Source organism: Alligator mississippiensis, chromosome 3 (genome assembly GCF_030867095.1).
Source record: "Alligator mississippiensis isolate rAllMis1 chromosome 3, rAllMis1, whole genome shotgun sequence".
NCBI classification, from domain to species: Eukaryota; Metazoa; Chordata; order Crocodylia; family Alligatoridae; genus Alligator; species Alligator mississippiensis.
Window position 1 is genome coordinate 205,525,640 of NC_081826.1, and position 27,456 is coordinate 205,553,095.

Genomic DNA, 27,456 nt, shown 5'->3' on the forward strand with positions numbered 1-27,456 from the left:
TCAGGGGACCTTCGGCCGAATAAACTGAAAAGACCACACCCTCGTCTCCTGCTTATTTGAGTCTCAGCTGGGAAACGAGCCCCATTGGGGTCAGGAGTATTCGCAGGTGTTCCCTTTCCAGGTTGGGAGCTTAAGCGAATAATTTCTCTGACAGTTGGAAGCCTTTTTCTCTGCTCCAGAACAGTTATCTCTGGAACCCATTCAGTGGTTGAACCCATGCTGTGGTTCATCCCTCCCCAACTTGTTTAATGTTTTTGTAATACATGAAGCTTTTGTAATACTATGGGACATTTGTCTGGATGGAAAAATACCAGCAAATGTATAGAAGATGCACAGACCCACGTCGCTTCCATATCAAATCCAAGTGGCATAATCTCTTCTTTACTGAATGGTATGGCGAATATAAACAACTGAAGCTCTGAATCATTGAGGGTGGTGCTGGTGCTGCTTTGACATGGAAGTTTTTTGCCCTCAAATTGTCAGGGATGTCCACAACTTTATGCTTGCTTGGATTCCTCATTGATTCTGGAATGGATTCCATGAATGGCCTATACCACCACCTCTCAGAGTTAAGTCTATAACCTGTTTCATGCATTTATGACTTCTGTAAATCTTTGTACCTGGGGGTATAACCCTGAACCTTTAAAAATCTAAGTTATGCTGTCTCATTATTTCCCTGCTGAGTACTGGAGCCAAATTTAAATTTTTGGTTTTGCTCATTAGAGTCTTGCAGCAGATTATCTCAGGTTGTGAAGTGGATTGTGTGATTTGCTAGGATTCAAATGGCATCCATGTTCCACTGCAGCAGTGGAAATGTCAGTCTTGAGACCAACTTTTGAACAGAGGACAGAGCATTCTTGATGGTGGGCTCATATAGTTGGGATTACCACTGAAAATATTAGGATGGCTGTAAAATCTCAGCATTTTCAGAAAAAACCCCTAAACCTATGGCTTTGGACAGTCTTCCTACAGTAAGAGTCTGTTTAAAAAAATAAGACAAACAAAAAACCAAAAAGACCAAAAACCCAAGCCTGAAGCCCATCAACACAAAATAAACTAAATCCATTCCTTGCTGGCTGGGCAGAAAAGAGAGAGACTGAGATTTAATGTGCAGAATTTTTAATTTTGGAAGGTGGTAAGATAAGAGTGCACGTGATGAGGGAGGAACATATAAAGAATATATATAGAAAAAAGTTAAACATAAATACATCTATCTTGTTTACACAGTCTTACCAGAGGAGTGGTATTAAAATTCAGTGTAAGGGCATATTCAGGAATAGAAGTCATACAATATCTTTGTCACCTTTTAATCACATTTTCCTAATTATGAATACATTAATCCATCTTCTAAACTTTACATTTTGTTCTATGTGCACAGAACTTCCATTTAGGATATTATAGGATAGTCCATGGTATGCCTCATGAGAGCAGCTGAGAATTTAGTATAGTTTGTAGTATACAAAAATCCTTGTGAGGTACAGATAATAATAATAATTTATGTTATGTATGGAAAGTTGAGGCAAAGAGATAATGACAATTCCTACTTTTGATATAATGGTTTTCATCAGGAGATCCAAATGCTGTCTTGTCTAACACTGCCTCCCCAAACTTAAGATATTTGTTGAAGGCAGACAGAACGTTTGTGATAGTTAGGAACAAAATCCAGATCACACTCATGACTGAAAATGAAGTTAACTGCAAAATCAATATTAGAGCACACATTGTAGTATTTAGAGCTTTTGGCTCTGCTGCTTATATTTTCATTTGGGCCTCAACACAAAGCATGATATAGAGTGGGGTCATTGTTTGATGGATGAACAGAAGACATGGCTCTTCTGTCCGTGTTCAGTTTCCTGAATCTCGATGTGGTTTTTGTTACCAGTGTTCACCAAATTTTCCTATTCCATCTGTTTTTTCTGAGTACAGAGTCCCTTTCTGCTTCAGTCATAGGGTCCATATAAGATAAACAAGTAGATAAAAGTAGGGTGTCTGGGGGAAGGAAATGGTGAAGTTAGACCCACAATTGAGAGAGCTAGGTCTGCATTTGGATCTGCTAGGGCAAATTCCTACACTTGTGCAAAGGTATTGATTTCACTGGGACACTGCATTAGTTTAGGAGTCTGTATTAATGCATCCGGTTGAAGGATTCAATTCCAGAAGAGCTGATTGTGTTCAGAAAGCTTGGCCAAGTGATAATTAAGAAGGCAGGGGAGCACAATAACTGTTTGTAAATATTCATAGCATGTAAGCATCAAGAATGCCAACAAAGGTTATAGTATGTAAGCATCAAGAGTGGCACAAAAGGTTATAATTAATAGTAAAAGAATTAAACAGGGAAACCTTCTCTCAGATAGAAATATCAGCAGGAAGAAACTAGCAGGGAGAACCTCAACAAAGGTATCTTCTAAATTATTCTGTACGTACTGGGAATTTCCACTGGTAAAGGCCTCGTGTGGTCAGCCTGGTTTTGCTGCCACCTGCATCCTAGTGGCTCAGTAGAGCTGTGCAACCAGGACTGAGAAATCCTCCTTTTGAGGGATATTCCTATGAGGTGGGAAGTCATAGAAAAGATAATAGAGCCTCAAGCTGTACTACTTTTATTTTGGGTGGTCTCCCTGAGGCTGTGAAGGACAGTTTAGTCCTTTTCCCATGGACATGGAGCTCAATAGAGGTTCCACAAGCTCTCAAAAGAAACAAGCAGCTATGGAGGAGGCTGACTTCTGCATGGGAGACCAATGTGCAAATGTCTCAGGTGATCTTGGTCAGTGGTCTTTCTGGATGTGAAACAATACCTCAAGAATGCCTGGCCACTGTAGACTTTTTTGAAAGGAGCTTGGATACTTGTTTTACAGTGTTCCTGACCTAACAGAACATGACCTAGATGTCCTAATGGTGGGTTTCTAGAATTTCTGTTTCTAGTCACCAGAATATGGTGTGTAGTATGCCTTAATTCATTTTTTAAAATCTTGAATAATAGAGATTTAAATTAGCTAGTTTCAAAAGAAACCAAAACTAACAACCGAACACATTTAGAAAGGTAAAGAATGATACATACACAAGTTCAGAGGTTATATTATTCAATAGTCTCCCCTAGAGAAGGAACAGTAAGAGCTTGAGTTAAGAGGGTTTTTTTTTATTTTCTTATCCTGAGGTTTCTTGATACACATACTCAGTACATGGATAGAAATAGAATATAATATATGCTAGAAAATATTTTGGTTCAGCAAAGAAAGCATCAGTGAGCTAAACTATTTTGTACAATTTTATGTTAGCTTGATCACTATAGTGCAACAAAAAAAATCCATAATGGTTCAAAAGTTGTATGAAGAACTTCTGCCTTTTTGTTGTGACAGATGTTGATGCATTTTAATTTTTCTTCTTTTTATAGGTATTTGCATATTTTCCTTTCCAGTGAAAAGACCTTTTGTTTGCCATAAGAAGGCTATTATCCAGAATGTTAATGGGTTTCTAGCTATTAAGATGCAATGATATACCTTGAGTATTTAAGTATAAATTTGAAAAATCTCCATGAGCAATCTCAAAGGAATACTTAGAATGCACTTCTAGTAAATTGGCTCATTTTCTTGTAATTTACTAGAAGTGCTGATATGAGAGCAGTCATAATGTGAAAAGTACATTAATCCCTGGAGTTACATTGTATGTATTAAATTATTACTCTCAAAGTATAAAACATATGAGACCATTTAGCTTTCATTCACACTTGTTACTTAGAATCACAGTAGAAAAAAAATCACCTTCATTTCAGGCAAGGAATTAGAAACAATGCATTTAGCATTTTTAAAAACAAGATATGTGGTAATAAATTAAGTTTGGTCTTGCATAGCAATTTTTCTTTTCCTGAGTGTTGGACCAAAAAGAGGACTGTCATTAGTAAGGCTATATTGAAGTTTATATCTTTCTGTGTTGGTAAACATTATTATTTTTAGAAACTGTTTCTTTCTGACACATTCTGTAATTGTCTGATAAATTAGTCTGGTTGCTACTCTAGCTATCAAAGCCTGAAGTCCTTTCTTGGGTAACAGGCTCAGTGTCAGTATAGGAATTTAGGTTCTGAATTTTTACTAGCAGAGGAAGGTAGATAACTTTGTAATATACCCATTGCACTTGATTAAAATGTTCTCTGTTTTCCTCTCTACAGAGTAAGAGAAGTGGTGAAACAGCAGTTCCTTATACTAACTTATATTAATCAACGATTATAGCACTGGGAGGCTGAACACCCTGGCTGTTACTGGAAGTATGTTGTATAAGAAGCGATTAAGAATTGGTAACGCTGTTGCCTAGCCAACTGGAACATGGAGACACAGCTAGACCCTAGTAAGGATGATTTGCCACTGATGGCCAACACTAGCCACATGCTAATGAAGCATTACGTATTGGACTTGGATGTGGATTTTAAAAGCCAAGTTATTGAAGGCAGCATAGTTCTCTTCTTTGAGACTGGAAGCAGTTTCAGGAAAGTAGGCAGTAGTGTGGAAGGAGTCTGCCATCCACGGTCAGATGAAACCTTCAAAATTCGGGCATTTGAACTCTGCCACATTCCTGTGACAAATGCAAGTGCCTGCTCATCTAAAACTGGATATAATGATTTTGCTGTCTGTGGTAAAGGTGAAAAAGATACTTCTGATAAAAATGGTAACCATAGCAACAGGGCACAGGCTTCTGGGATTTCTAGTTCAAAGAAGTGCTGTGACATAGAGAATCATGGGAGTGAGGATTTTCTGCTGGTATTGGACTGCTGTGATTTATGTGTGTTAAAGGTCGAGGAGGTGGATGTTGCTGCTGTGCCAGGTATTGAAAAATTTACAAGGTCTGCCAAGCTAACTGAGGGTTCAGAAGAGCTGGGAAATCTCAGGAATCAGATTGTACATGAACTTGTGACTTTACCTGCGGATCGGTGGGAGGAACAGCTCTACTATTACACTTGCTGCAGCCAGGCGCCTGGTTGTGGAGAGCTTCTGTTTACCACTAGCACTTGGAGCTTGGAGATAAGGAAGGCAGGGATTCGGATACCAAGAGACTTTCCTCGTGCAATAAGGATCTGTTACAAAACAAAGCCAGAGGGAAGATCAGTTACGTGGACCACAGACCAGAGTGGCAGGTATGTACAGCTAAACACATGGCAATTTTGTGCATAGGGGAAAAGAATTTAAAGTGATGCATTCAAGGATGAGCAACCATGTGAAGCAGATGAACGTGCTTTTCCACTGTTTTCTTTTCATCCTTACTTTGAATTTTGCCAGGCTGAAGAAAAGCAGATGAACCCAATTCAGACGCATCGCTGTGTGTGTTTGTTTGTTCAGTCTGCTTATTCAGGGCTGTGAGTAAATGATTGTGCTGCATATTGAGTATAAATTGAGGGAGGTGAGGGGAGTGAGGAGGTGCAGGCTAGAGAAGAGGATGTGTACATGATAGACTACTTTCACTTTTAAGCATTCTACATTCTTTTTCCTTTTTCTTGCACAAGGAACAGATCACACAGGATAAACATTGGTATGCATAATACTCGACAGAGAAGTGATCACAAACTAGTCTTTTCTTCCCTAAAAAATACTGTATTGAATCATAGTTAGAACCTTTTCCTGCTTAACCAACTTCTCAAATTCCCTTTGTACATCATGCAAAATACATTGACCACAACTAAATTGTCAACTGAGTTTGTGAGAAACATGGTTATCATATAGATAGCTTTTGTAAAGGTGCATGGTGTTGTACAGAACTCTTAAAGGTACAGACCCCTTCCCTGAAGTGTTTTTGTCTCTCAGACTAGCATCCTTGCATTTTGGTCTGGGGTTCTTTGACTGAGATAGCTGAGAAGCAGCAACAAATTTGCTGTGGCATCAAGTTTGTGTGTGGGAAGGAATCAGGTTCAATAAACACTTGCAACCCATCCCCTAAAAGAGACTTGGAGTATCTTATCTTAATCACACTTGTGCAACTTGAGAGCTGCTTCATGCCCTGCAGTTTCATAAAGGACATTTAGATCATTTTAGTATCGAACCTTGAAACTGTCTTTAATGAGAGAATGGCTTGGCTCGTGCTGATTACAAATCAATAGACATTTTCTATCTTTATCGGGAGATATCATTGGTATGGTTTCTCTTCTTTTTCCAATGAAGTCCTGCCTTGTTTGCCATTATGTTGAATGAAGCATAAAGAGCCCAACTTGCCCACAGTCACACTGGTTTATCAGTGTCTTCCTGGTTTTCACTTTAGCCTTGAAGCTACAACTTTCTCAAAATCAGCTATCCTGGGACTTGTGTGTGTGAGGGTTTATCTAGTTAATATATTGAGTATCAAGAGAATTTTTATAGACTGAATCGCTAAGTCCCCTTGAACTGAATTTTTTTCTCTTTTCATTCCAAAGGATCGTGCTCTTGTTTTTGCTGCTTATATTAGAGGCAGCTCATGGGAGTCTCACAGAAGTGTGTAGGCTTTCATGCGGAAGAGAAAAGACAATGATGTTTGTATTAGAAAGGCTAATGTTTGGTGATGTTTGCATTAGAAAGTCTGATGGTACAGCTAGTCTCAGGCACTTTATTTTTCTGTCTAGTACAGGGCTTTTTATGAAAGTATTCCAGGAATTACTTCCTGTCATCAGAATAAGTCATTTGTGAATCACAGTTATTAAAATCCTTTATTTCAAATTTTGTGATATGGGATTTAATAGAAGATAATACTGCAAAGAGTGGCTTCTCTGCCCCATGCACAGCATACTATCCTTTATTTTTCTTCTTTCCTTTCTTTATTTCTAGAAATAAAGTATATTGCTAATATGTGAGTGAAGAGTCATTTTATTTTATTTTATTTATATATTAGCACATATTTTTATGTATATATTTGATATGTGCATGGTGTTTTACAGTGACCCAGTATTAAATTTTCCCCCAAGGAGTTTATAATTTGGCATGTTAATTCTGTAGAAAGTTACTCAAATGAATGATAAGAAACAAACATATTGATTTTAAGTGTAGCTTCCCCTAGCTTGTTTGTACAGTACTTTGAATGTGGAGTGTCCAGCAAGTATTATATAAGGCGTTTATTTTATTTGTTTTAAACACCACTTGTGCTAGACAAGGATTTGTTGGCTGCATTTGTATGAGTGGAGATATTTGGAAATAGTTTTAAGGAAATTAATATGGACATGTAGAGCACATTCCTTTTTCCAGCATAGGGCAGAATACATGGAATTCCAGTGATTCCCTGTGTGACTTTTTGATACTAGAAAAATGTATTAATGGTCACAGTAAGAGCTTGTGTCCAGCCATGAGGCGTTAGACTGATAAGTTAATAACAGGTGTTTGGGATCCTTTCTACAAAATCAATGAATTATGGGGCAAAAAAGAAAAATGAAACCATTCCTTTTTGCTTTCTTCCAAAAATTAGATTTTCAGAGACAATGTTAGATGGAATATTACAGTTAAAAATACTCACCAGTTTTACCCATCATTACATAAATATTGAAATGGAACAATGTTTTCATATATTTTACTGATGTTTGTACATGGTACTCATCTGGGACAATGAAAAAGCTGATTGATTCTTCCTTATTTTTTAAAGTTTAACTTTCCAGTTATACATGATATTGCAATATTTGGGTTACAGTGCTTGGGTAGTAAATATTATCCATGTTAGATAACATTGAAAGCTAAGCAAAAGTATATTTTCATTCAAAATATTACTAGAGAACATGAATGAAAACATTTCCATTAATATCAGGCCTTACAAAAGCATCTCTAAAACAAGTGTTGGGTTTGTATCAATATCCTTATGGAAAGGATATGTAGAATAGGATATCACTTGAAGACTGTGAAAAATGACTATTTTCTTGATTCGAGAAGATGGTTAAGCATGTTTTCTTAACTTTGACCATGGGAGTAGCATCACAGAAGTCAGTGAAACTATTCAGAATCTCAAAGTTAGGCATCTATTCAAACATTTTGATTAATTAGGACTATTAAAATATAATTCTAGTATTTAATGCTTAATGTTTATGAAAATTAAATATATTCTGTTTTTTAAAGGTAATTTTCATAATGGACAACTTTGCGAGCTCGAGCTGGGTTGTGAAATTTAACCTAGCTTCTTTCTGCCTTACTCTCACTACTCCTTCTAATAAGGATGCTGCAATTTTAATTCATTTGACAATCATATTGATGATATATGACCTGAACGTCCTCTTTTTTCCACATAGCTGTGTCCGGAACAAAAATACACTTCTATTTGATGTTCAAAAATTAGAATAAATAAAGACTGTTTGTGTCCCAAAGAGCTAACTGTCTTTGGCCCAAATTCTGCATCTACTTATGCATGTATTTAACTTCAATGACTATCCTGTTATCAAGTTGCACCTAGGGAAGTTTAGGTTGGATATTAGGAAAAATATCCTTGCTAGGAAGGTAGTAAAACACTGGAACAGGTTACTCAGAGAGGTGGTAGAAATTCCATCCTTGGAGGTTTTCAAAACCCGGCTAGACAGAGCTTTGGCTGGGATGATCTAGTTGGTGATGGTCCTAGTTTGAGCAAGGGGTTGGACTAGATGACCTCCTGGGGTCCCTTCCAGCCCTAACTTTCTGTGATTCTAACGCTAGGTGTCTGTATCTTGTCAGTCACACTAACATGCAGCAGAAATTCAGTAAATTTATTTCAGGAAACATACTCTGAAATATTCTAGTCCCAGGTTGCTCAACTTCTAGCCAATGGACCAAATCCAGCTGGCTGCATTGTGCCATCTGGCCCGTGGGGCTCCCCATAGGTTCAGAAATATGGCTGTGGGAGAGCGGTGGCACCACTCCCCTGCTGCCAAATCTCCGGCCCGTTGGGGAGCCCTGGGTCATGTGTGCTGGATCTGGTGCCCAATCCCAGCACTCAGGCTGGGCAGGGGTGATGCTGGGTCCCAAGGCCCAATTTTGGTGTGGGAGCCTGGGAGGTGGTAGATCTGGGGATGTGCCTCCAGTGCACAGGGAGCACGAGAATGCAGTGCCAGCCACCCCAGGGCACAATCCTGGTGTGCGTGGGGTAGGAGGGCGTGGTGCTAGGCCCCTGGGGCACAATCCTGGTGCGTGGGGCAGGAAAAGAGCAGTGCTGGGCCCCAGGGCCCAGTCCTGGACCATGGGGCAGGGAGGGGGTGGTGCCAGGCCTGGGGCCTGGTGGACCCACAGATGGGGTCCATGCCACTCCTCTGGCTTGTGCAGCCAAAAGGTTAAGCACCACTGCTGTAGTCCAGTGATGCTCAGCCTTTTTTCTCAGCAGGCTGGATGGGCAGTGCCTGGTTCGACCGTGGGCTAGATGGTCCACGTCCAGCCAATCTGACCATGTGTAGGGGGGCTGAGGGGCAGCCTGACCCCTCAAGTGGGGAATGGGACTTTACCTGGGCCCACCAGTGAGAGAAGGGGGAATAGCTTGGTCCTGTGGGAAGGAAAAGGGGTATGGCTTGGCCGCAATCCAGCCCTGTTGGGAAAAAGGAGGCATCACCCGGCCCCAGTCCAGTCCTATGGAGGACAAGGGGTTGTGGCTGGCCCGAACCCAGCCCTTTGGAGAAAGGGGTGTGTGGCCCAGCCTTCCAGGGGGAAGGGATCAGGACCTGACTCTGACTGAGCATGTGGGGCTTGGGAATTTTGGGTGGGGGTGCGGAAAGTGGCTGTATTCATGGCCACTGCTCCCTTGCTGCCAAATTTCCCAACCTGTGGGGAGCCCTGTGAGTTAAATGTATTGCATTCATGGGCTGCATTTGGCTCACAGGCCAAAGGTTGAGCATCCATGTCTAGTTCATCAAACCTGGATGAACCTTTACCATCTCTTCTTTTGGGGTCAGTTAATGGTGGGTTTGTTAATATATTTGTCCCTTTTTGAAAGCTTTTCATCAATTAATTTTAAAGTCTGTTTGGATTTATTTAGCATATGGGTAGCTAAAACATGTTTCTTGAGCACTTATTGAGAAATCGGAAATCAGAAGATACTCATAGTTGCAGCTAGAACCTCTGATCTCAAAGGCTGCATCCTAGACAGTGGTTCTGCACCAAGCAGTGCTGGCTGCTGGCAGTGACACTATTTTTGCACCCCGTAGTAACTCCCAAAGGTAGTGCCCAGGGCTGCAGCCCCCTGCTCTCCCATCTCAGTTATTCTACTGGTTTAGAAACTAAAGACAAAGGCACATGATCACCTTCTACTTTTGTGATATTTGTAACCAAAGATCTCTATTCCATTCTTAATTTTGAATATTTTTATACTGGCAAGTAACGTTTCTAAAAATATTTGCAGAGAGTCAAGAATGGTTTTTGACTAATTACACTATCATTAGATTTCATAGTTAAGATCTTATATGACAGAGGTGGCCAACCTATGACACGCTTGCCATAAATGAAATATGGCAACAGCAATGAATAGGGCAGGCAGTAGAAAAAAGAGGAGCAGATTAGGTAGGGAGCACAGGGCAGGAAGTAGAAAGCAGAGCAACAGTTGGGTAGGGGAAGGGGATTGGAGTGGCACTCAGGGAGGCCACAGGGTTTAATTTGTGGCAGCCCCCATTGTTATAGAACTATATGGAGGCAGTTTGCATCCATGACTAAGGTACTTTGGTCTCTCTGTAGACTGAATAAAGCAAGGCTTCATCTTTTGCATTCAGACAAATATCTTTGCAAATTTAAGAGGATACAGATTTAATTATTATTTAAATCAGAGGTTGCCAGCTTATGACATATGTGACACTAGTGGCACAAGCAGCCTCTTTGTGTGGCACACAGCAGAATGGGCAGGGAGCACAGGATAAGGTGAGGTAGGCATACCTGCCACAAAGATTGGCCCCCATTGAATTAAATGAAAGCTTAAGAGATCATCACTTGGTTGAAAGAATTGCTTTATATCCTGTGGGTTGTGCAGCAAATGAGAAGCTATTTCCCAACATTTAACTGGACAATGTAGTAGTTAGAGGCCAGACTTGGAACTATACACTTAGTAGCTATGTAGAAATTAAGTGTGGGTCTACTGATTCAGTGAAACCGCTTGCCCGTGCCGGCCATGTAGCAAAACATATTGAAAGTTTGGATTGATTCAGTTAGATAATCCTCTCTATCTGGTCCAAGATCTGCTCTCAGCTTTTGATGATATTCCTTGAAGTCCACTCTGAGGTTTCAGCAGATGAGGCTCAGTCATGGAGTTACCTGTTACCAATAAAAGAAGGGGAAGGAAAGAGAAAAAGGCATGATACAGTTAGAGAAGGGGAGAAATCAAGGAAAAAGGAGCTCCAGTACAAATTCACTTGCTGTAGCAGGATGCAGTCTGACATATTCTCTGAGCTCTTAAGGTTTTGATGTTTCTAGGAAAATATGAAAATTGAAAGATGCTTTATAAAAATGAAAAATGGGTCAATTTCAGATGCTTTCAAATTTAAAAATGCTATTTTTTTATTTTTTGACGAAATGTAGTGAGGATCATTTTTTTGCTCCTTAGTGCTGGAAAGAGAATGGAATGAAGCAAGATTAGTGACTGCATAGGAGCCTGAAGTCTAGACAGCTGGCAGGCTGATTATCACAAACCCTTCCACCTGTGGGAAATGATCTCAAGACTCTGACATGAGCCATTTGGAACTGGTTGCCTGGTGCATTTTTATATGCGTTCCGGGGTGGAGTGCAGGACGTTTCAGGAGGCATTCTAATTAAAAAGCCTGCAGCGTCTCGTGTATTCAGTGTTCCACATTTCAAAATGGCAGTGGGGGCGCTCTAATCGATTAGTCAAGTCTGCTCCGACTCATTCTAATCGGAACGCTTTGGAGCATGTGTATAGGTGCCCATATTAAGCAGTTAGAACTGAGATGCTGAATGAAGAAGACCTCTGACAGACATCTTGTCTCAGTACAAGTTCTGAACAACATGCAACTCCAGGAGTAAAGTGAAATGCTGTGTAGAAGAATAGAGCAGTTAAAAGAAATGTAGAGAAAACCTGGAGGAGGTTTAAACAGTGCTTTTATCTATATTTACAAGCTGTGGTGCCAGCACAGAGTGATACTGATAGCTGATTATTAAGCGGCCATATCAACTGATAATGATCCAGTAGCCCGGGGGTGTCAGCTGGGGGTATGCATACCCCCGGGGGTACTTGGAAAGGCCCTAGCAGGTATGCATGGGTGGGCAGGAACAGAGTGACGCCACCCACCACCCTACTCCCTCCCAAGAGCAGGGCTGGGGGCGGTGGGGGCGAAGGCAGCGGCGCCCCTCTGTGGGCAGCAGAGGTGCTTATCAGCTGGCCGGACATGGTGGGGAGGGAAGCTCTCACACAGCGACCACTGCCACCCCCACCCCCTTGTGCTGCTGCTGCTCCACATCCAGCCGTGTGCCACCCCTTGGTCCCGTCGTCCCGTTGTCCCCCCACCCGGGGCCAGCCACCAGGTACACTTATTAACAAAGGTTGAAAACCCCTGCAATAGCCGATTTACAGGAATACAGCAGGACAGCATGGAGAGCAGCGCCCTGCAGGTAAGTCTGTGGAGGGGAAGGGACATGAGGAAGGTAATGTGTGTGGGGGTGCAGTTAAGGCCCCCACAGTAAGGGAGGGAGTTGGGCAGGTGCTGTCCAGCCATGGCAGTGAATGTGACCCTGGGGCTTGGGCAGGGAGCAGGACAGAGCTGTGGGTGGCTCATCCAGGGGGTTGGAAGTGGAGGCAGCTCCCCACTGCTGTGCACATCCCTGGGGGAAGCATGGGAGGGCATGTGGCCCTTGGATTTTTGCACAAAGTGGAGGTGGGCTGCCTGCTGCAGGCTGTGGGCCAGGGGTGGTGCCAGCCTCTTCCTGGTGGGAGAGCTATGCCAGAGCTGGACTCGGAGTGTGCAGGAGCAGGGTGGGTGGCGGGGCTTGGAGGGGAGACTACAGGTGAGCTAAGGCAAATTTTGGGGCAGCTATAGCCCCCCACCAAGCACCCTCCTTGCGCTGCCCCTGCTCGGGGCACTCTTCTGTGCAGCAGAGCAGAGTGCCCCAAGCACGGGTGGCTCTAGAGGTTTAGGGGCAGCTATAGCCACCCCAAAATTTGCCTTGGCTCCCCCATAGCACCCCCTGCCACTGCCACCCACCTGCCCTGTGCTGCTGGGCCTGCCCCCCTCCCACCCACTCCAAGCCCATCCCCAGCCCAGCCCTCCCACCAGGAAGAGGCTGGTGCTGCCCCTGGCCCTGAACCCACAGTGGGCAGTTCACCTCTGTCCTGTGCACAAATCCATGGGGGTGGTAGTGGGGCGGGGGCACATGTTCCTCCACGCTTCCGTTAGGTGTGCGTTCAGTGGAGGGGAGCTGTCCTCCCTCCCCACCCTCAGCACCCCCTGGACGAGCCACTCCATCCTGCTCCTTGCCCTGGGGTCTGATTTACTGCCCTGGCTAGGCAGTGCCTGCCCCTGCTCCACTCCCTCCCTCACAGTGGGGACCTTAATCTGCCCCTACCCCATGCCCCTTCCCTCCTCCACAGTCCTTCCCTTCAATGGACTCACTTGCAGAGCACTGCTGTCCACACTGTCTGGCTGTGTGCATGCATGTGGCGTCCAGGGACCCCCACCAGAAGGCATATTATATTTATCAGTGACACGATTGACTACACTGGGCAAAAAAAGCCAATAGCCAATAATGCTAATTTTCCTTTTAGCAGTGCTGATCCGATATGTGACCGATATATCAGTACACATCTACACTTTTCTGATAGTAGCTGGTTCTGAATCACTTTCATATTTTTAATAGTTTCGGCTATCTCAGGAAGAAGAGGCCAGCTATGAAACTGTATTACAGAAATGTGAGTACTGTACTCCATGCAAAAAGGAACCTAGGAGAGAGACTTCAATAAAGAACAAAAAGAAGGTGAAAATATAGAAGAATTTGGCTCTTCACCCTCGATTGTTTACAATTCTGCAATTTTGGCAGGCTAACTGAATTCTTAATAAGACACTAGATCGTGGCTAAGACCTGGGCCAGAGCATTTGGTTTATGTCTGCATGGCACAGTGCCATGCCACGTAGAGATACGTGAGTTAGCTCTGAATGAGCTAGCTTGGGTTCTGGAAGAAGTACAGGTACATTAACACTGTGCTCTGGCTGGACTAATTAACTCTGCTGAGAGAAAATGTGGATATTGTGCTGTGTAGGCATACCCCCAGAGAGAGACTTCTAGCAGGCCCCAATTCAACCCTTGATAAGGCAATTAGAATTTGCCAAGTAAAGGAAGCTGCCTATTCCAGACTGAAACTTGGAGATGATGGAGAGTGTTCTGGCATTGTGTATATTACAGAGAATCCATAATACTACAAGAAAAGTTATTTGAGGAAGCAAAGCCTTGAGAAAGCAACACGAGCTAAGACAACACCTGGCATTTGGAAAACTGCAAGACCTGCAAAGGATTACATACCTTTGCAATTGTTTGTAATTATCAGCTGTGTGCACACCCTGCACAGAGGAAAACACCACTGTTTGGTCAGAGGAATTCTTCATAGGAACAAAGGTTGATGTTGGGGCAGATTAATGGAATATCAGCCTAAAGGCAAATGGAAGATATATTCAGGTTATGTTGCATGGTGGGTCACAAGTCAATGTGGTGCTAGAAACAATGATATATGCACTGTAGAAAAGCCGCAGGTAGAAGGTGAGGCATAACATTCAGGGTTTTCAGTGGTGAGCTGTACTCACCTGAGGAAGTATGGAACTAAATGTATGTGTAAATACTTTGGAAAAGATATTATTTGTAATAGCAGTCGGGGTGGGGAGAAGAGGGAAGTGTACGGTTGGGTTGAAGATATGTCAGGTTCTTGGTCTGATCAGGGAGATGTGTTCCATGGAGGATGAGCAGCCTGAAACAACTGAGGAACAGTTTGGAGAGCTTCCCTTTCCAAGGCGGGAAGCTCTCAGAAGAGTACAAGATGTTGAAAGGGCTCACAGATCTTGCCTTTAAAAAGTTCTCCCTTACCCTAAGGTAGAGACTAGAAAGGGTACTGGATAGGCTCATTGCTCTGGGAATCATAGAGCAAGTAGAACTATCTGCGTGAACACAATTAATGATCATGCAGAAGAAAAATGATAGAACCTTTCACTTCTAAATGTATCTAAAAGAAATAATTGCATGAAAAGATAATTTTTCCCATTATGTACAAGGGGAGAAATTTTAAAGAGATGCTTGATGTCAGATCTTTATCTGTTTGATGTGTCAGCATGGTTCTGGCAGATGCCCTAGAGCAGCACATGTTTGTAGATACCTGGCATACCCTGTGAGGGGCCACTATATCCTTGGACTGACATTTGGGATGTGTTTGACACCCAAATAAAGAATAAAACTTTTTTTTTTCATGGTCACACACTATACCTGGATGACATTTTTGACCTGTAGACAAACAGTCAAAGAGTGCAACCAGAGGTGTTGAGCAGTTTAGAAAAGAACCAGAGGCCTAAAGAGAAACTGAAGCAATCGTGTCCTCTCCCTCCCCTTCATCTTCACACGACTAGTCCCTCCAAATAAAACCCCCAAAACAAATAAAAAGTAAATTTGTGTAAAGAAATAGTAATCCCAGGAGAAGTATTAACAAGTTTTAAGCCAGTATTAAGTTGAAACCAGCATGTAGAGCCCTGCTTCCCCTCTTTCCTCCTCCCAACAAGGGAGGTATAGAAAGATTCTTAAGAATGGTGAATTATTTAGGGACATTGGTGCATAATCTAGCTGCCTGAACCAGGAAGATGACTATGCTGCTGTGCAGCGATTTGCCATAGATATGGAATGCAAATCTTAAGAGGCCCCAGACTTGAGGTGTTCTAACAGTAAGCACAAAACAGGTTGCTTAGGAGAGTATTGGCACAGTTTTTATAGAAGTGTGGTGAAAAGTGGAGGCCAATGGATTGTGTGTCATGGGTACTAACAAACTGAACGTCAGCTTGTTTATGTAGGCTACAAACAGACATTGTCCTGACAGCACAAACATTGTTATGACAGCACAAAACTTAAGTGAACACATGTTCCTGCCTCTTGTTATACCCCAGATACTCCAAAATTGGTGACACAATGATTGCTTGTAATAGTCTATGCTGCCTTTTCTTGGTGAACGTCTGATTGGTCATGGTGCGGAAGTACTGGCAGTCTGGGGCTGACCATACTCTCCAGCCACCCTGGGCAGGTGCTCCCAGGGTTTCAGGGGCCTGATTCTGTGGGATAATGGCCCCAGATGCCTGCCCCCGACCCAGGAGCACCCCAGGGAGCACCAAGCATTCTCTGATCCATGGTTGCAGATGTGCACCTTGGGAATTCCCCTGCAGGGAGCATACATCTGCAAGTACAAAGCTGAGCACATGTGGGGTTCCTTTGCCCTATAGCATGAAATGTGTGCCCTGGGATTTCCTGACAGGGAATTCCTGGGACCATGCCTTCAAACACAGAAGGGGGAACACATGGGGTTCCCTTGCTCTGCAGTGTGAAATATGCACCTCAGGATTCTCTGCAAGGGAATTTGTGGGGCATGTGTCCGCAGGGACAGAGCAGGGAATGCAGTGGGGTTCCCCGGAACCCCTCTGGGTTGTGGCCAGGCCCCCAAGGCTGTTATCCTGCACAATTGGGCCCCTGAAGCCCAACAAGTGGCAAGGTCTAACCCCGCAGGACAACAGTCCCTGGTGATATCTGTTTCTGCTAATCAGTTGCATCAGCTGTGCTGAGAGATGTCCCAGCACAGCTGATCCTGTAACATGAATGTCTCTTTGTAGCTATAGAGAAGGTAGCTTTGGCTTTAGCCCATAGGGCCTAAATTTCATGCCTTATTAGAGGTGCACTGGTACATCAGTCCAATATCAGATTGGCACCGATATAAAGCAAATTGTCTATATTGGAAATCAACCTGAAGTGGCTGATAGTTCGGCTGATAAATGGCTTGTGCATGTGCGTAGCCATGAGGAGCACAGTCGGCAGCATGGAGAGCTGTGTGGTAAGTCTGTTGTGGTGGAAGGGAAGGGGCGTGGGGGGGGCCCCTATGGTGAGGAGGATGTGGGGCTGGAGTAGGTGCTGCCCAGCCGGGGTGGGGCAGGGGAGGGGGCACGGGATGGGGCTGCGTCTCATACCAGGGAGCGGGGGGAGGGCGGCTCCTGCCAGTGAGTGCAGCTCATTCGGCAGCTTGTCCACTCATCCAGTGGCTCCTGCTGCTACTCCCACCGCTCATCTGGGAGGGCATGAACAGGCGAGTGCCCTTGGATCTGTGCAGGGTGGGAGGGGGACTATGGGGTGGCTACAGTGATCTTTGGGGTGGCTGCAGCCCTCCCCCATAGCCCCTCCCAGTGCCACTGCCACCGCCTGCCCAGGGCTGCTCCAATGTCAGCCCCAGCCTGCAGCTGCAGCCCACCTCGCACACGCCCCACACATATTCAGGGCACACCCCCCCCACCCTCCGGTGTCCTCCCGGGGTGCGTGCAGCAACGGGAGCCACCTTCCCCTTCTGTGCCCCCCGGATGAGCTGTGGCTATATCCCACGCCCTGCCCCATCCCAGTGCCTGCCCCAGCCCCACTCCCTCCCTCACCCGCAGGGGCATTGATCTGCCCCTCCCCTTCCCCTCTCCCTTCCACCATAACAGACTTACTAGCTGCATGCAGCTGTATCAGAAAACGGATTGGTATGGGTCGATATGCCTCCTTAAAAAATGGCTATCACTATTGGCTCCAAAAATCTGTACTGGTGCACCCCTAGCCTTTATTTATGTGATCCAGTGTTAGTCACCATTGGCAATAGCTCTCTTCCCCTCCCAGAAACAGAAAATATTTTTTCAGTTACCAGTGACGACTTGCAGATTGCATCCAGCCTTTAGAGAGATTTGGTGCCTGCAAATGCATGCTGTAGTAGAATATTTTACAAAAGTGCAGTAGGGCAGAGTCTAGAGGTAGGTTATGTATCTGTCAGTCTGTTTAAAAACACAACACAATGCAATGCACAATGCTGTGTTATCAGATGAAGTATGCCCTGTCGTTGTGACAGTCATTGCAAAGGATGAAATTGTGCAGAAAGTAATTAAATCTCTTAGTACAGAGCATCCAGGACAGCATATTCAATTTAAGCGGGATTCAGCCTTAGATAGGATTTTGTTTAAAGGCCCCAGGATGGTGATTCCTAAGATGTTACAGAAAAACTGAAAAAGATACTCAAAGGTCATTTAGGTATTGAAAAACCTGAAAGAAGGGTCACAGAGTTGTTATACTGGTCTGAAGTGAAAATTGACCTTGAGAAAGCTGTTAGAGCTTGTCACATACTAAAAATAGAGACCAAATCAAGTGCAACATTGCCCATAGTGACTCCTGGAGGAAACCAGACAAAGATATAATTTTATTGACTTGAAAAAAGGGCCTGTACTTGTCCTAGACTATTATTTTTAGTTCCCTGAGAGAGAACCTAACTAGAAGATACTATATCTAAAGGGGTGATCCTGCAGATCAATTCCACGTTTGCTAGATATGGCATACCTGACATCATAATGTTTGACAGCTGAGCAGGCAAGAGTTTAAGAAGTTTGCACTGAATTGAAGATTTAGACATGTCACCTAGTTACCAAGAGGATAATGGGAAATTACATCAGGATAATAAAGCACCTAGAGAAAAAATGTTGTGGAGCCAGACCCTGATCCATACTTAGCACTGTTAAATTACAGAATGGCACCATTGAAGCTTGGGTTGTCATGTGGTGACATTTTGTTCAACAGAACGAAAACAAGAACATCTAAACTATGAAGAACTGATGCTAGAGTCACTGGGAACTTGCAGATGTATTAAGAGACATACAAAACAGAAAAGAAATCTCAGCATGATTTGGGACTGAGGGTTGCCACCACTTCATGAAAATTACATTGCCTGTATTTACTGATTAGTTGGGCTAGGGATAGAAGTTGCACATAAGCCAGCTTAAGTGATGATAAACTGGTTTAAACCTGTAACAGAACAGAAGTTCAGTGCACATAAACCTCTTTTAAAATGGCCAAAACTGGTTTAAGTTAAACCTGGTTGAATGTAATGCCAGATTAACTGATTTAGGTCAAACCGGTTTATGGAACTTCTGTCCCAGACCCCTTCCTCATTCAAGTTAACTCACAATCCCCCAGCATCCTAGGATGCTCTGCAGCCGTGGACTGGGCTGCCTGCTCCAGAGAGCAGGGCTGTCTGCTCCAGGGAGCACTATCATTGTTCCGACTGGCTGAGAAGGGGCTGGGTTCCAGATTGCAATCAGGCCTGCCATGCTTTTCCTTCACTTGCCACTGGAGCGGAGGAAGAGGGTGGCCAGACCCTGGGGCAAGGCAGGGGGAAGGGGGGCTTTAAGACCCTGCCCCGGGACTCTAGCTGGGGTCTGCCTGGCAGGGACGCAGCAGCCTCTGCCAGGCTTTTGCCTGCTCCCTGCTTAAGTTTACACCCCTCTCCTGTCCCTCTGCTGCAGTGTGTCAGCCCGGGGCCAGTGGCTGGCTATGCCACAACCCGTCCATTCGAGCAGGGAGTGGGGAAAAGCCTGGCAGAGGCTGCTGCACCCCGGCCAAACAGACTTCTCCTGTGGTCTCATACAAGCAAGGAGATTTAAAGCCCCTTTCCCTTCCCTCTGTCTCAGCATGCTGGCATGGGCCAGGGTCTGGCCACACCCCCCCTCCTTGTTCTAGTGGGCAGCAGGGGAAAAGTCTGGCAGGGGCTGCTTCCTCCTTCCCCCATGAGACACCTTGATTGGGGTCCCTGCAGGCCAAGGTGAGGGGTTAACCCCCCCAATCATATTCAGCGGGCCTCACCAGCCCACCCTTCCCAGCTCATGTAGGAAGCAGGAAAAGCCTGGAGGGTTTCTCTCCTAGCTTCCTTCTAGCCACTGCTGAAGGGTGTGTTCTTGCACCCCCCAGCTCCTAGCCTGAGCCACTTCTAGCATGTGGCTACATTTCTGGAATATCTGGTAAGTTGCTTCTTGGTTCAACCTACACAGTTTAGACTAATCTGAAAAGATTGAATCAATTCAGCCTCAGAATTTTTGATTGTCTGTAGTTAGCCTTGGAGAGGAATGAAGCAGATCTCTTTCAGACTCCTTGTATTTGGAGACCAGCAAGTATAAAGTTGATGTGATTCTAAATATCTTTCTTCTATTATTTCAGTTTTTAATATTAGACTCTCAAACTTCTGTATTTTCCTAACACTTTTAGGCACCTATATTTCTACTGTGACTCCCATTTCTGCAGTAATACCAAGGGAGAAGAAGTAGGGATCTGGGGACTGCCTGCCCACTCATCTATTTGGTTTCTTTAGCTTCTGCCTTGACTACAGAAGGTCCCAAAAGACACTTTATCGGTTTTGCATCTTTTGAAGTTGTAAAGACACAATCATATAAATGGCTGAAAGGACCCAGCTATTAGTAAAGGAATCATAAAGAAAGTGTTTAATGGAGGGTAATCTAGAAGTGTTAACTGTGGAATGGGAAAGAGACTGTAAAAAGGGGAAAGAACAAAGAGGATGGGAAACAGCAGAGAAGGGGAGAGGGGAATTGCCATTTCTCTCTCTCTCACCGTGTAACGGTTAAAATAAATTGTATATCTGATACCAGCAGAGTAAAACCACTAGTTATTATGTGTGACACATCTTGGGTAGATAGCAAACGATCCAGCAGTTCCCTGCTACTTTGTATGAGAGGTGTGGAAAGATTATTTCAGTTAAGATTTTTCTGTTTCTGGCCCGCGCACTCACCTATTGGAATTGTGAAGCCTGATCTGCAATGGGAAACACTGACTTTTACACAGTACACAATAATAAAGTAACACCATCACATTAGTGACATCATAAGCTGCTGCAAATGCATATTAAAGTAATATATATTAATGTCAACCATGTTTTTTCAGTGTTGAAGGAAAGGAAGTAATCTAATGTTTACGTATTTGTTTGGGGGGTAAAGATGAGGACAAAGCAGGTTAAAAAAAGAAGAAAAGATATTTTTTGAATAAATCATGAGAGTTTTCCTTTCTGCAGATCTTCTAAAATCTCCCCTCTCTAAAAATGGAATGAGAGGTGGTTCAATATTGGCTGACACTTTAGCTGGTGCCGGCCTGTCAATCACATAGTCTCCAGGTGATCATGACATGAATATATGAATATCTAACTGGAAACTGATATAATTGTTGTTCTGACAGTTCCTTCTCTAACTTTAATAGGGCTCTGTATTCACCACTGATGTTTTCATGGCAGACTGACATATTTCAAGAAATTTGGTTTAGAAGTGATGAAATTTAATCAGTATAACTGAACCAAAATAGGATTATAACAACCGTGGATTGATCAAATGTTATAGCCCTTTTCCAGCTCCTTTCCATCCTTCTGATGTTCCTGTGTACTTGAGATATAAGTATTCATACTTGCATAGAATTGTTACCATATTTATATGCCAGTTTAACATGATGAAATACTTCAGGCAATAATGTGGATGTATTTGAAAATAGCAGACTTCCTGTGCACATTGTGCAATTTTTATTTATGTCTAGTAACAGAGGCAGCATCTAGTGGCCTGGGATCCTGTTGACTAGGGTTCTGTTTCCAGCTCTACTGCTGACCTACTGGGTGGCCTTGGGCAGCAGACTTTACCTTCCATTCCCTCAGTTTCCCTAATTGTAAAATATCACTGACCTTTTTTTTCATAAAGCTCCTTGAGATCTACTCATGAGAAGTGTCTGATGAGACCTGTGTGGTAGAATTACTGTGGGAAAAGATTATATCGTGTTATTGTTTAGACCAAACCCACCACAGTGGGTTTCCAGTCTTGGGTAGGATCTCTAAGTGATAACATAATTTGTTTGTTCATTTTTGCACATTATACCAAAGTAATGTTGTTATCAGTGGTACTAGAGGTTCTGCAAGTTATAACCAACTTGGTGGAACATGTGACAAGCATGCTCCCTCAATGGGTTCCACAAAGGGAGGAGACTAAATGATTTGCTCAAGTAGCAGGGCAGGGAACCAAAGTTAGGTTTCCCAGGTTCCAGAGTAGTACCTTTCTACTGAGGCAGTACTTTTCCTAGTAACATTAATGTAAATAAAAATTCATAGTAACAATATGCCAAATTGTGGAATCTCCATCCTTGGATAGTTTCAGGAGCAGGTTAGATAGACACTTGGCTGGGATGTTTTATTTAGGGATTATCAGGGGGCTGGATTAGATGACCTCATGGGCTAGGGATAGCCATTACACATACACCGATTTAAGTGATTAGAAATTGGTTTAAACGTGTAACAGAACAGATGTTCAATGCACAAAAACCAGTTTGAAAATGGCCGAAACCGGTTTGAGATAAACCTTGTTGAATGTAGTACCAGACTTAACTGATTTGGCACAAACTGGTTTATGCAATGTCTATCCCAGACCCCTTGCTGGCTTAAGATAAACCAGACTCCCCAGCATCCCGGTATGCTCTCTGCTCCACAGCAGGGCTGGTCCCTCCCCTCTGCTCCCTGGTTGCAGCTCCAGCAGAGACTACAGGTACAGCAGGGTCTGCCTAGCTTCCCCCTGCCCTCCCCTCCCCCTTCTTGCTGTTTGCTAGACAAGCAGGGATCCCCTCTTCCTCCCTCCCATCTCCCACAGCATGGACTCCAGCACCACAATGCTTAGAGGTGTCTGTGTGTGTGTGTCTCCAATTTCACTGGGACAGGCAGACAGAAAAGTGACTGTTTAGGGCTTTTTGGAGCTAATCAACAGGTCAGCTGGTAAGCTGTTTAAAAAGAGTTTGAACTAATGGAGAGAGAGGCTATTTGTTTTGCTTAGGAGGTGATAAACACTGTTATCAGCGAATTCTCTGATTAAAAACCCCAAATCCTTAATTAAAATTAAAGGCCCCCTACAGCACCCCCCCGGCACTACTGGTGCCCCTCACTCCCCCCCACCCCAGCCTCCTCGGGTCTCCTGATGCCCCTCACTCCCCCACAACAGTCCCCCAGCCCCACACATACAGGCACAGACACTGACATTCACCCCAGCAGGTAACTGTGTGGGGAGAAGGGAAGGTGCTGGGGGGCCAGATCAAGAAGTGGGGGGGGATCATGCATCTGTGCCCACTCCCAAGAAGAGGGCCAGGTTATGAGGGCAGGGGTGCCCCTCTGTGGGCTACACACATGCCGGCTGGCCTGATGGGGGTGGTTTGCACACAGTGGCCACCATCACAACTCTGCCTCTGCACCCCGTGCTGCCTTCCTGCGGCCGGCCACATAGCTTTGCAAGCAAGTGGTGCAGGGCGCGGCAGTGGCAGTGCGGTGGTGGGTTCCACATATAGGCTGCACACGTGCTGGCTGGCCAGCAGGGGAGGGAGGGAGGGGGAGGCTTGCATGTGGTGGCCACCAGTGCAGTGTCACTTGTGCCTCATGGCCGACTGCATGGCTTCGCGGCGGTTCAGGGTGGTGGCTGCAGTGGCTGCATGCTGCCCAGGGGTGGGGGAAGGGGCTCACAAGCCAGGTCACAGGCACGGCTCTGAAGACAAGTGGCAGTGGTGGTGCGAGGCGGTGGTGGCCGCCATATGTGAAACCCCCTCCCTGTCTCTGCCGGCCGGCATGCAGCCACCACCACCACCATCTCACACCACTGCTGCCGCTTGTCTGAGGAGCTGTGCCCACAGTCAGGGGGCTTGCACGCAGTGGCCGCGGCTGCCACTGCACTGTGCTGCCCCACGGCTGGCTGCACAGCTCTGCAGGGACAGCTCCATAGGTGAGCAGCAGCAGTGGTCGTGTACTACCCCCCCTCCCCGCCCCCGGCTGGCACACAGCTGCCAGAACCACCATCCCTTGCCGCCATGGAGCCGTGCCCACAGAGCTGTGCGGCCGGCTATGGGGTAGCAGCGGTGGTGTGGTGGTGGCCGTCACATGTGAGCCGCCGTCACATGTGAGCCACCCTCTCCCGCCCCTGCTGGCCAGCCTGCATGTGTGGTGCCCGCATGCAGCGGGCACCACTGCACCGCTGCTGCCACGCCCTGCGCCACTTGCCCGCAAAGCCGTGTGGCCAGTTGTGGGAAGGCAGCATGGGGCGCGGCAGCAGAGTTGCTGTGGTGGCCACTGTGTGCGAACCCACCCAACTGGCTGGCACGTGTGGGGCCCACAGGGGCACCCCTGCTCTCACCCCTGGCCCTGCTCCTGGGAGCGGGCTGACGTGGGGGGTAGGGAGGCACTGCAGCATGCCCCCTCAGCCCCCAGCCACCTTCCCCCCACCCCCAACCTCCAAGCCCCACTTACCTCCAGGCTCCAGGGACAAAAGGCGAGTCTGAGCCTGAGCCCAGCCTTGGCTCGCTCAGAGGCTCAGGCCTTGCCATTCCCCCTCTCCCTTCCCCTCCAGGCAGGGCTAAGGGTTTTCTGCCCTTTCTGCAGTTAGCTCTCGCAGGCTGGAACTGTGCCAGCCTGTAAGAGCTCTTTGCAAAAGTGGAGAATCCGTGGATTTCTCTGCTAAAAGGGGAAATCCGCATTTTCTCTGATTAAAAACAGGGAATCCATGGTTGTCTCCGTTTTTCCGTGGGAAATGGAAAACCCACATCCCTGATTATCAGCCCCCTGCTGGCTTGCTGCAGACAGTGTAAAGTTTGCTACAGACAGTATAAAGAAGCATGGAGGGAGATAGAGAAGCTCCGTATCATCAACAGATGCATGCACTGCACACCCCGCATGCCTCAGAGTGCTAGCAGGGGTCTGGAGTCTGGCAACACTTCTGCCCCTTGAGCAGCCGGCATGGAAATGCCTGGGATGGTGCAAGCAGACCTCCCTAATCAGAGATCCTGCCGGAGCCTGGCCATGCACCACCCCCAGTGCAGCTTTGTATAAAGGAAGGGAGAGCTTCTCTAGCACCCCTGGCTTCTAGCCTGAGCCACTGCAGGCATGTGCTTGAAGTTCCTGAGTCCAGAGAGAATGTCTGTCCCGTTACAAACCACTTCAGCCTAGCCAGATTAAACTAACCTGCAAAGATTGAATCAATTCAGGGTCAGGCTTTTTGAATGTCAGTCTCTAGCCTCAAGGTCTTTTCTATCCCTACTTTCCTAGGATCCTATGAAATTATGTTGCTCTGTATATTGCGAGAATAGGCTGATAGTCATATTCTCCTAGATCCTGGAATTTAGATATCCTAACCGTGGCCCTAGGATAACTAGTTAGTCTACTATTTCTTTTCTACTCTTTTGGGGAAGAAAGGGTACCTTAAAGGGAATGAGTGCCTGCCATTCCTTCACACCTCCTTCTGGCAACTAAAATGCTCTCTGGGAAGGGGTTGTGCTGTGCATTGTTCCTTTTTCTGACATATATATATTGTAGACACATATATTTCTAGTGGATGTCTGGTTGTCAAGAGGTCACATTTTAGAAGATTCTGAGCAATGCTAAAATGTGCCACAATATTGCATGCACACTACCTTGCAAATCAAAAGCTGCATAACTGCCTTATTGCATTATTCTGGGTGGGTTAGAGAGGCTGACTTAATTAGCCTCAGCACAGAACCATGTTAGTGTTGATTATACTATTTCTGCTTTCAGATATAGGGTGTATAATTCATAGTGCCACCTGTAGGCAAAGTCAGTTATTGGGTTAAACATGTCCTCACTAATTCAGGATTCAGTAGACTTTTTCTGTCTTTCCAGAAGAAAGGTTGACACATTTGACATAAACGTTTGATACAGCCTCAAGAAATCTTTCCTCTGTACTGTTATGCAGTTGAAATCTTCCAGTTTATTCCTGCTCTACAGCAAGGGTTCGGCCTTAGTGAAAGGATTCAGTGAATAAATTCAGAAAATTAAGGAACTTCATAGGAGAAGCTCAACGCTTCTATAGATCTTAGCCACTAAAACCTAATTGCTGTCTTCATGACTTTTTTTTCCCCAAACCACAACATACATATATATACTACATATATATACATACATATATACACATGTATAAACAAATATACATATATACTTGTGTATACATGCATACATATATATATATATATATATATATATATATATATATATATACACATATGCATATATATATGTACACACACACATATAGCATGTGTGTGTATGTGTGCGCGCACAAAATTTACTTGTGTACTGCCAACCCCAAGCATTCCTAATATTGCCAGTCTCCAAAATCTATGAGACTGGCTTTAAAAATCATGAGGTTTTAAAAAGTGACTTGTTTGTTCTTTTGTGAGAAGTCTCTAGGAGCAAGCAAGTGACATTTTCAAGGTCTTTTGTGGAACAGGGAAGAGGGTCTATAAATTTACTGTTTTTAGTTGATCACTTAATTTCAGGAGTGTGGGTTTTAAAAATACCAGTGACCATGAGACACTGGTAACTTTGGCAAACTTAATCAATTTGTGATGCTTTAAAATGGTAATATTTGGTCATTTGGTATCATGGTTTTCTGTAATGGGAGAACTGTCTGGGTCCACAGAATCAAGGATATAGCAAAGGTGGGAATATCTATACCAAAGGTAGCAAAAGATGGCATTTTAGCTGATCCATTCATGTTATCTTAGACCAGGGGTGCTCAACATCCAGCCCTTGGGCCAAATGTAGTCTGCAGAGCCTTGCATCTGGCCCATAGAGCTCCCCCTGGGATGGAAGATTTGCTGGTGGGAGAGCAGTAGCCATTAATATGACCACTGTCCCTGCCCTTCCAAATTCAAAAACCGCAACCTCTACACAGCCTGTCAGAGCCAGACTGTGTCCCCATACACCTGTGGGGTCAAGCTGTACCCCACTCTCCACATTTGGATCAGGGCTGGGCCATGCCCTTTCTCCCCCATGGGGCTGCATTGGAGCTGAGCTATGCCCCCTGCCCCTCCATGGGGCCAGGCCACACCTCCTTTTCTGCCACCTCATTTGCCCCCTCCTCCTTTCCCCCCATCCCCCTGTAGGGACACACTGGGGCTGGGCCATGTCCCCTTCCCCTCATGGGGCCAGGTTGGGACCAGGCCACATCCCCTTTCCCCTGTGGGGCCAAGCCATACCCCCTTCCTCTGCAGGGCTGTCTTGGGGACAGCTGCCACCTGCCTCCTAACCCCCTTGCTATGCCCCCCATGGGTGCTGGAGGGGAACCAACAGCTAGATCTGGCTCACGGAGGGATGGGACACTGTCCATCTGGCCCATGGAGGGAAAAGTTTGAGCACCACTGTCTTAGACTGAAACCTGAGATTTTGAAAACCAGTTAGCAGGTTTGAATTTCTCTTTGTAATAGAAAACTCTACTCACCTCTTACTATTGCAAATTCCACAATAAGAAAAAAAGATTAAATTCTTTACCTTTTTCTTCTCTTTATAGGCCTTGTGTTTATACAATGGGATCACCACTGAACAACAGAGCTCTTTTTCCATGCCAGGAACCACCGGTTGCCATGTCAACCTGGCAAGCTACAGTCCGAGCAGCTACAGGTTTTGTTGTCTTAATGAGTGGTGAAAATTCAGCAGAACCAATACAGCTTCAAGAAGGTAGGTGCACTATGTCTATTTTGT

General features: G+C 44.9%; 1 protein-coding gene across 10 annotated transcripts in view; it reads left to right on the forward strand.

Moving 5' to 3' along the window:
* AOPEP (aminopeptidase O (putative)) overlaps positions 1-27,456 on the forward strand; it is a 313,993-nt gene that overhangs the window by 27,615 nt on the left and 258,922 nt on the right. For all 10 annotated transcript variants that reach the window (XR_009460997.1, XM_019478015.2, XM_019478016.1 and 7 more), the window contains 2 exons: positions 4,160-5,119; positions 27,266-27,432. Coding sequence is in view for 9 of the 10 variants with exons in the window: in XM_019478015.2 (XP_019333560.1) it covers positions 4,314-5,119; positions 27,266-27,432 (973 nt within the window). In the remaining variant the exon portion in view is untranslated. Of the gene's footprint in view, positions 1-4,159; positions 5,120-27,265; positions 27,433-27,456 lie in introns of those variants that run through there.